Genomic DNA, 9288 nt, shown 5'->3' with positions numbered 1-9288 from the left:
TCTGGCTGTTGTTGCTAAATGCCAGGTCTGTGGTTCACAAGGCTCCCCTCGTCCGGGACCTAATATTAGACGAGGGGGCAGACCTGGCATGTATTACTGAAACCTGGCTGGGCCCGGAGGGAGGAGTCCCCCTCACTGAAATGTGCCCAGAAGGTTTTCAGGTGCTTCATCAGCCGCGACCCCAGAAAAAGGGGTGGGGGAGTGGCTGTCATCATCCAAGGGTCATTAGTTCCTCGTAGGATCCCTGCTCCGGAGCTTGTTGGGTGTGAGTCCTTGTTGGTGAAGTTGGACCTTGAGGGTCAAGTGGGCCTGTTGCTAACGTACCTTCCTCCCAACAGCGTTGCAACAGCCCTCCCCTCGCTCCTCGAGTCAGTAGCCGAGCTGGCGGTAGGGTTCCCCAGGCTTATGGTCCTGGGGGACTTCAACCTGCCTTCGCTCGGTGGACACTCTGATGGAGCGCAGGAGTTCATGGCTTCCATGACAGCCATGGACTTGACCCAAGTAATCCGGGGTCCGACTCACTCGGCGGGGCACACACTCGACCTCATATTCCTCTCGGAGCAGTGGAGACGTGAACTAGATTTGAGGGGCACTAAGACCTTGCCCTTGTCATGGTCTGATCACTTCCTACTGAGGCTTGACTTTCGGAGACCAATCCCCCGCTGTAGGGAGGAGGAACCGATTAGGGGGTTCCGCCCCAGGCGCCTGATGGACCCTATGGGATTTCAGACGGCGCTTGGAGAAATACCTGACACTCTCATCCACAATCTGGTACAGTCCTTAGTTGCTGCTTGGAATACAGCGGCGGCGGGGGCTCTAAACCGGATTGCGCCTTTACGGCCTCTCTGAGGTAGTGGATCCAGGAGAGCTCCTTGGTTTACTGAGGAACTCCGGGAGATGAAGCGTGAAAAGAGATGCCTAGAGCGCCGCTGGAGGGCCAGTAACTCCGAGTCAGACCGAGCACTGATGAGAGCCTTTATCTTTATTTATAAGGAAGAAGAGAGGAAGGAGAAAGAAGGAAAGAAAGAAAGAAAGGCAGGGAGGAAGATGGAAGGAAAAAGAAAGAAGAAGGAAGGGGAGAGAAAGCAAAAAGGGAAAGAAAGGCAGGCAGGGAGGAAGGAAGGAAAGAAAGAAAGGAAAAAATAAAAAGAAGGAAGGAGAGAAGAAGGAGAAAGAAAGAAGGAAAGAAAGAATGAAAGAAAGAGAGAGAGAGAGAGAAAGAGAGAAAGAAAGAAAGGCAGGGAGGAAGATGGAAGAAAAAAGAAAGAAGAAGGTAGGAGAGAGAAAGCAAAAAGGGAAAGAAAGAAGCAGGCAGGCAGGGAGGAAGGAAAGAAAGAAAGGAAAAAATAAAAAGAAGGAAGGAGGGAGGAAGGGGGAAAGAAAGAAAGAAGGAAAGAAAGAAAGAAAGAAAGAAAGAAAGAAGGAAGGAAGGGAGGAAGATGGAAGGAAAAAGAAAGAAGAAGGTAGGAGAGAGAAAGCAAAAAAGGAAAGAAAGAGGCAGGCAGGGAGGGAGGGAGGAAGGAAGGAAGGAAAGAAAGGAAAAAATAAAAAGAAGGAAGGAGGGAGGAAGGAGAAAGAAAGAAAGAAGGGAAGAAGGAAAGAAAGAAAGAAGGGAAGAAAGAAAGGAAGGAAGGAAGGAAGGCGGGCAGGGAGAAAGGAAGGAAAAGGAAAAAATAAAAGGAAAGAAGGAGAAAGAAAGAAGGAAAGAAAGGAAGGAAGAAAGAAAGAAAGAAATGCAGGGAGGAAGATGGAAGGAAAAAGAAAGAAAGTAGGAGAGAGAAAGCAAAAAGGGAAAGAAAGGCAGGCAGGGAGGGAGGAAGGAAGGAAGGAATGAAAGGAAAAAATAAAAAGAAGGAAGGAGGGAGGGAGGAAAGAAAGAAAGGTACAAATAAAAAGTAGGAAGGAGAGAGGAAGGAGAAAGAAAGAAGGAAAGAAAGGCAGGGAGGAAGATGGAAGGAAAAAGAAGAAGAAGGTAGGAGAGAGAAAGCAAAAAAGGAAAGAAAGCAGCAGTCAGGCAGGGAGGAAGGAAGGAAAGAAAGAAAGGAAAAAATAAAAAGAAGGAAGGAGAGAGGAAGGAGAAAGAAGGAAGGAAGGAAGGAAGAGGAAGTCCTTTTGTTCTCCCTTGGAGGCGGCGTCGATGGCACCCCATCTTGGGCAGAGGGAGGGGGTCCGGGGCTTGAGATTTGGGGAGGGGTCTCAGGTCAGCCGGGCACCGCCCCCTCCCCTCCCTTTCTCTCTCCTCCTCCCGCGTCCCATTTCCCCTCCCTTCCCTCATCCCCCTCCCTCTTCCCTAGCCCCTCCCCTTCCGGCCCCGCTGTCCTCTGGGAGCTGTAGTCCCGCGGCCTTCCTTGCGCCCAGCCGAGCTGTTTCGAAGCGGGCCCGAGCCGGGGGGCTTCAAAGCCAACGAGTGGGCGGTCGAGGGGGGTCTCCCTGGCCCGGAGGAGCCGATCCTGCCTGGAGGGGGCGCGACTCCCCTTCCCCCTCCTCTCCCCGAGACCCTCGGAGGCTCTTCCCCCACACCTTTGGATGGTAAGGCTGAGGAGGGGGGGTCGCGCTTGAGGGAGGGGAGGGGTCGCGAAGGAGGGAGGGGAGCAAAGTAGATCCCCCCGCCACCCAGGCCGACCCCACCACAAAAAAAGAAGGAGCTGCGGATGGAGGGAATGGGGGGGGGGGAGGGAAGGAATTCCTCGATTCGGTCCAAACCGGTCCGAGGATGGGAGACCACCAGGAGATCCAAGCCCGACTTTCCTTGGCTCCGATCGGGGCTCCCTCTGGGTGGGGAGGGGGCTCTGTTACAGCTGGGAGGGTTGCTCGTGGGGCCCCCTCCCCTCTCTTCCACGCCTCGAGGTGCCAATTAGGGGAAGGTGTCCCCCAGCGGCTTGTGGGACCCCCCCTCCTCTCCCTCCAGGTGGGGAGGGAGAAAGGCGACGCCCCCCCTCAAATGGGATGCAGCAGGGCACCCCGATGTTTGGCAGAGGAGACCCCCAAAGGGGAGGGGGCTTCCCTTCTGAGAAAATCACCCCCCTCCCTTCCAGGACCACCAGCCCCAAGGAAACCCACCACCACCACGAAGGAGACCTGTGAGACTGGGATTTGAGGGGAGGGGGTCCCACTTTGTCCATGCCCAGAGGCCTGGGGAGGGGGTCGGGATTGATTTCCTGGCAGACCCCTCCCCATCAGGCAGGAAAGGCAGGCAGAGGGCATTTGGGGAGGGGGAAGCAGGCAGGAAGGGGAGGGAGCAAGCCTGGCAGGAAGAAGTGGGTATTAGGGGAGGGGTCCGTGAGAGGAAGGGAAGGGGATGTAGGAAGGGAGGAGAGGGGGCGAAGGGAGGAGCCTGGCTATTTGGGGTGGGGGCTCGGCTTGCCAGACCCATCTCTCCCCTCCCCTTACATCCCCCCCTCTCCTGCCCCAAAACAGGAAATAAAATGGGAGGGGTCTTTGTAAGCAGCCGAAAGATTGGCGGACTTACGACCATTTGTTTAGTGACCGTTCCAAGTTGGAACCGCCCCGTGGGGGAGGGGGGCCTTTTTCACCTTTCACATCCTCAAAATTCAGACGCTCGGCCATCGACTCGTATTGACGATGGTCACAGTGGCGCAGTGTGGTATCTGTGTCTGTGTGTGTGTGTGTGTGTCTCATGCGACCATTGTCAATATGAGTCTGTGGCCGAGGACCTCCTGCATTCAGGAAGCAAAAATACAAATTGCCAAATTAAAAAAAAAAAGCCAAAAAACCCAGATTGGCATGCCAAAACCCAGCCGGGCACTGAGCACGCCAGCCGCTCCAGACCCCCCTCCCCGAGCCTCTGCTGTGGACCATTGGTGGGGTAGTAGCAGGCTGAGTTTTGACCTCTACCTGGGCTGGGCAGGTGCATCTACCTGGACAGTTGTGCTGGTCATGCCCCTTCCTTCCTTCCTTCATTTCCTGCCCGTCTGACTTCCTTCCTTCCTTCTCTCACAGCCTTCCTTCTTTTTCCCTTCCCAATTTTTCTTCCTTTTTCCTTCGTTTTCCTTCCTTTCTACTCTCAGTCTTGCTTTTTCCCTTTCTTGTTTCCCTTCCTTCTTTTTCCTTTCTTTTTCTCTTCTCTCTCTCCCTCCTTCCTTCCTACCTTCCTTCCCTCACAGCATTCCTTCCTTCGTTTTTCCTTCCCATTTTCTCCCTCCCACCCCTCCTCTTTTTCCTTTATTTTTTCCTTCTTTTTCCTTTCCTTTCTTTTCTATTCTTTCTTTTCCACACTTTCTTTTCTCCCTATCTGTCTCTCCCTCACTTCCTTTTCCCTTTTTCATTTTTCTTCCTTCTTCCTTTCTTTTCCATCCTTTCTTTTCCTGATATCTCCCTCCTTCTCCCCTTTCTTCCTTCTTTGGTAGCCTGGCCACTCCGCTAGGAGAAGACAAAGGTTGAGAGAACGGCCAATCACCCTGCCCTAAACCGGGGGTCTCCATCTCTGCCCTTTGGCATCTCTCGAAGTGGGTAGGGGGGCACGGAGAGCAAGAAGGGTTTGTCTTCTTGGGCGGGAGTGGTGGTGGTGGTTGGGACAGGGCTAACCTAAAAAGGGGGGGGTACACCTTGAGCCCTAATTTTGCCTCTGTCTTTTGGTTTCTCCCAGGTGCCAGGGCAGGGCGAGGACCCCACTCTCCGTTGGCCACCCAGGCACTGGCGTGGCTGAATGGAACGGGACGACGCCATGCGCGAGAATTACGGCATCGCAATCGCTCTGGGTAAGTCAGCAGCTGCCCACTTTTCCCGGAAGCCGCCCCCCTAATTTGGGGGGATGGGCCAATCCCCCATCCCGAAGGCTTTGGGCCCCCCGAGTCTTTTGTGGCCATGCCCACTGGGTCTTTCTCCTTTGCAGGCGCCCCGCTCACCAAACCGGAGGCGGCCCCACAGGATGGGGGCCTTTTACCAGCCAAGGGGGCAGCGGAGACGCCTGATACAGGTCGGTCCCGAGATCGAATCCTGGGGTGACAAGGGATGGAGACTGACAGACAGAAGACGAGAGGGGAGAGGGGGGGGTCTTTTGACCCCAAAAATCATTTGTTTATTGCTAGTTACTTACCGTATTTTATTATTTTAATCATTTAGTTATTTTAATTTCACTTAAATTAAAATAATTTTTATTCTTATTTTTTATTTTGTCAGTTTATTTTATGATATGTTATTTTTATTTTATTTTACTGTTTCACTAACTTAATTTAGTTTAATTTAATTTATTATTTTATTTTATCAGATTTTATTTTTTATTAATTATTTTACTACCTTATTTAGTTATAGTTATTGACTTAATTATTGATAATTACCCACTATCTTCATTATGATTTCAATTTAACTTGAATTAAAATAATTCATTTTTTATTTTTAGTTCATTTTAAGTTATTCTATTACTTTATTTTAATTTCATTTATTGTATTGGTATTTTTTGTTTTATTTTATTATTTTACTTTCATTCAAATTTAAATGATTATTTTATTTTACCTTATTTTATTTTTTAGTCATTTAGTTATTGGCATTTAACTCAAATTAAATTAAAATAATTTGTTATTTTTTGTTTTTATTTTATTCAGTTTATTTTAATTTTATTATTTAAGTTTAATGTCATTTTGGTTAATTTCACTTATTATTTTATTTTACCTGATTTGATTTTGTATTATTTATTTACCATTGTACTCTTATTTATTTATAGTAATTATTGGTTAATTATTTATAATTATGGATAATAATTATTTACTACCTTCATTTTGATTTTAATTTAACTTGAATTAAATTCTGTTTATGTTTTTCAATTTTATTTTGTTCATTTTAATTTACTATTTTATTACGTTATTTTAATTTAATGTAGTTTGGTTTCTTTTTTTATTTTGTTTTTTTATTTGATTTGATTTTCATTTCAGTTTAATTTAACAGATGAGTTGGAAGGGACCATGTAGGTCATCTAGTCCCACCCCTGCCCAAGCACAAGACCATACACCATTTGTTTTAATTTGTTTTTATTTAATTTTATTTATTTAATGTTTAATTTCTTGTATCGTGATTTCGCTTCCTGGGACAGGATCCAGTCATCCTGGCTTTGAGCAGGCGGTTAAGGCTGACCAGTGGCTGCAGGAGACAACGGAGAGACCCGGTGGGGCAGAAGACCCAAAGGAGCCAGCCAAGAGTTGTCCAGGTGAGGTGGTGTCACACCTGAGAATCCAGGACCCACACGACAGAAGGTCACCTCGTTGATTCCTGTGGAAGAGTGCCTCTGAGTATACACAGAGTGCATGTATCTCACTTCAGTGGCTGTAGAAGAGTCGGTCACTCACGGCCTCTTCTGTTTGTGAACCTCTCTCCTGCCTTGGCTGGGAGATCCCTCTGCCCCCCCAAATCTCTGGAGCAGAGATGGCCATTTTGCAACCAGTCTCAATGCCACAGCTGCAGGTAATCCCACTTCATTACATGCTCTGCGAGGTAGGCCAGGCTGAGATACGGGCTGGCCTAGTGTCCATCCAGTGTTGATGCGGGGGAGGGGGGGTCTTCACCCCCGATTCACCCCATACTCCACTCGCACTGATTCCATTTTGCATCTTCACTTGAACTGACTTGAACCCCATTTTCCGCAGGCGACTGGCTCATCCGGACGGTGAAGGTTGAAGCCGAGGACTACACAGAGTGGCCGGCTGGGCTGAGCACGGAGGCGCTGCTCTCGGGGCTGCCCCTGGCCAGCGCCTGCAAGTTGGAGGGGCATGTCCCGGGACCCAGATACAAGGACGGAGCTGGACTGGGAGAACTTTCTGGACTGACTCTGCAACAGTGGCAGATGTTGAGCAAGGACAAACCGCTGGGTTGTCCGCACTGTGAACACCCAGCGCCACCACTGGGCGGCAGCCTCAGGGACCCCCGCCCACGTCCCTTCCCCTGTCTACAGTGCGGCAAGGCCTTTGGGAAGAAGGCGCACCTGACGCGCCATGCCCGCGTCCACACCGGTGAACGTCCTTTCGCCTGCACCCAATGTGGGCGCCGATTCTCGCAAAAGATTCACCTGGGTTCGCACGAGCGGGTGCACACCGGGGAGCGCCCCTTTCCCTGTGACCGTTGCCCCAAGAGCTTCCGCAAGAAGACCCACCTGGTGCGCCACCAGCTGACCCACACTGGTGAGCGGCCTCACGCCTGCACGCTCTGCCCCCGCAGCTTCGTCCACCGCCGACACTTGCAGCGCCACCAGCAGCTGCATGAAGAGGAGGCAGCCCGCGTTGGAGACCCTGTGGACTTGGGACAACCTGCCCCCTCATATGGGAACGGTCTGGAGCTAGGCCTAGCTGGGAACGTTCCCCCATCTGGAGAGAACCTGGCCGCATCCGCTATCCTGGGACAGAACTCCAGGGTTCAGGTTGATTGTGCACAAGTCAGTTTCCCGTACGGGCCTGGGATGGAGCTGGGGAAGTTTCTTCCTGCCTATGTGGGGCACATGGAGCCTGAACAGGGCCCCTTCCTCTTTAAGGCCGAGCCGGAGCTGGGGGGTGTCCCGGGCGCAGAGAGGGAGGACCGGCCGCTGGGGGAAGCTTTCCTGGATCCCGCAAGTTGTAGAGCCCTCTGTGGGGTACAGACAGTGGAGGGTGCACCGTATCTGGAGCAGGTTGGTAAGACCAAACCCGAGGATGATGCAGGGGCAATTCAACCGCCGGAAGAGAAGCCGTTCCTGTGCTCCGATTGCGGGAAAGCTTTCGCCTGGCGGAAGAACCTGGCATCCCACCAGCGGCTCCACGCTGAGGGTGGGCACCCCTTCTCCTGCGCCGAGTGCGGCCGTGGTTTCAGTGACAAGCGCCACCTGACAGCGCATCTGCGTGGCCACATGGGCCTCCTGCCCTACGCTTGTCCCCACTGCGAGCGTAGCTTTGCGCACCGGGCTGGGCTAGCTGCGCACCAGTGTGGGGGCCACACGGGACAGCGCCCCTTTGCCTGCAACGAATGCGGCCGCTGCTTTGCCCACAAACGCCACCTGCAGAGACACTGGCGCAACCAACACTCGACTGAGCGCCCCTATGCCTGCGCGCAGTGTGGACACGCCTTCAGCACCCGGGCCAGACTGCTGGCGCATGTCAAATCGCACGCCGGGCAGCGCCCCTTTGCCTGCCCTCTCTGTGGGCGCGCCTTCAGCCGCAAGTCACACCTAGCCCGCCATGAGGCCGTGCACACAGGGCTACGCCCCCATGCCTGCACCCAGTGTCCCCGCCGTTTCAGCTCCAAGACCAACCTGGTGCGTCACCAGGCGGTACACACTGGGCTGCGCCCATACATCTGCACCCACTGTGCCCGCAGCTTCAGCCGCAAGACCCATCTCTTGCGCCACGAGCGCACCCACACCAGCACCCCACTGCCCAGCGCCACCGGTTGGGTGACTGCCTTGCCACAGAGTTCCCTGCTGCAGCCCGCTGAGCAGCACCCGCCTCTCCTATTACCCATGGCACTGGAGTCTCCCTGGCAGTGAGGGCCCCCCTAAATCCTGCCCATCTTATGCCATGGGCATATTGTAGCTTTGGTGTCTTTTGTCCTTTCCGAGCAGCTATTTGGCTACGGGGGAAACATTTTGGTGGCCCGGAAAAAAGACCGATTCCGCAAGTGAAAAATGACAGCGCATCCTTGCAATTTGCAATGTTTTGGACCGTACAGCAGAGTTCCCCAACTTTTCCAACTTTGTGGACGGGCGCTGTGTAGGAATCAAGGATGGTTCCGCACGAGTGGATGGCATGATTGGACGGCAAGCTCCTTTTCCCCAAGTTGCAAACACGCACCTCCACCGCTCGGGCTGATAGTGCACACACCCTTGCCCGCCACTGCTGTGGCCCGGTTGTGAACATATCGCAGCTTGGTAGTGTGCCGCAGCTGTGGTATTGGGGACCCCTGCCTTAGCTCATTGAATGACCTGAATTACACCTAATTTATTACGACGGCCAGTCTCCAACGACCCTGTTCCCCCTCTTGCCTTTTGAGGTTTCTACAGTTTTGAACAACACAACCTCGTAACCACGGTTACAGAAGACACACCATGCTTTGTGGAGGACTGCGATCCAGACACGGCTGACCCAGAGGGGTGTGTGTGTGTGTGTCATCCGAACCTCTTTTTTTTTTCTTTCAAAACACCCATTATCAGGTTGACTTCGGGTTTTAAATAATAATGGAAACACTGGTTTTTTTTGGGGGGGGGGTGGAAAAATTAAGAGTAGACAAATCATTTTAGTAGCATCATAAGGCAAATATAAAAGTACGTTTTGTAATCTTTTTCTTTGATGTAAACAATTAAAAAAATGAATTCTG

The 9288-nt window shown here is 51.8% G+C and overlaps 1 protein-coding gene across 1 annotated transcript; it reads left to right on the top strand.

Annotated features, from left to right (window-relative positions):
* The first annotated feature begins 2320 nt into the window (after positions 1-2320).
* LOC116523287 (zinc finger protein 467-like) lies at positions 2321-9288 on the top strand. The gene is made up of 5 exons (XM_032238388.1): positions 2321-2529; positions 4607-4718; positions 4853-4936; positions 6047-6160; positions 6597-9288. The coding sequence occupies exons 2-5, from the start codon at positions 4667-4669 to the stop codon at positions 8459-8461; spliced, it is 2115 nt and encodes a 704-aa protein (XP_032094279.1). The 5' UTR covers positions 2321-2529; positions 4607-4666; the 3' UTR covers positions 8462-9288.

Source organism: Thamnophis elegans, unplaced genomic scaffold (genome assembly GCF_009769535.1).
Source record: "Thamnophis elegans isolate rThaEle1 unplaced genomic scaffold, rThaEle1.pri scaffold_147_arrow_ctg1, whole genome shotgun sequence".
Lineage (NCBI taxonomy): Eukaryota > Metazoa > Chordata > Lepidosauria > Squamata > Colubridae > Thamnophis > Thamnophis elegans.
The sequence above is the reverse complement of the archived record's forward strand: the minus strand, read 5'-3'. Positions and strand labels throughout refer to the sequence as shown.

Excerpts from the sequence above, each read along its gene's own strand:
- LOC116523287 (XM_032238388.1), top strand. The coding sequence starts at position 4,667 with ATGGAACGGGACGACGCCATGCGCGAGAATTACGGCATCGCAATCGCT. Across the intron at positions 4,719-4,852 it reads CGGCATCGCAATCGCTCTGG|GCGCCCCGCTCACCAAACCG; the intron begins GTAAGTCAGCAG and ends TCTCCTTTGCAG. Across the intron at positions 4,937-6,046 it reads AGCGGAGACGCCTGATACAG|GATCCAGTCATCCTGGCTTT; the intron begins GTCGGTCCCGAG and ends TTCCTGGGACAG.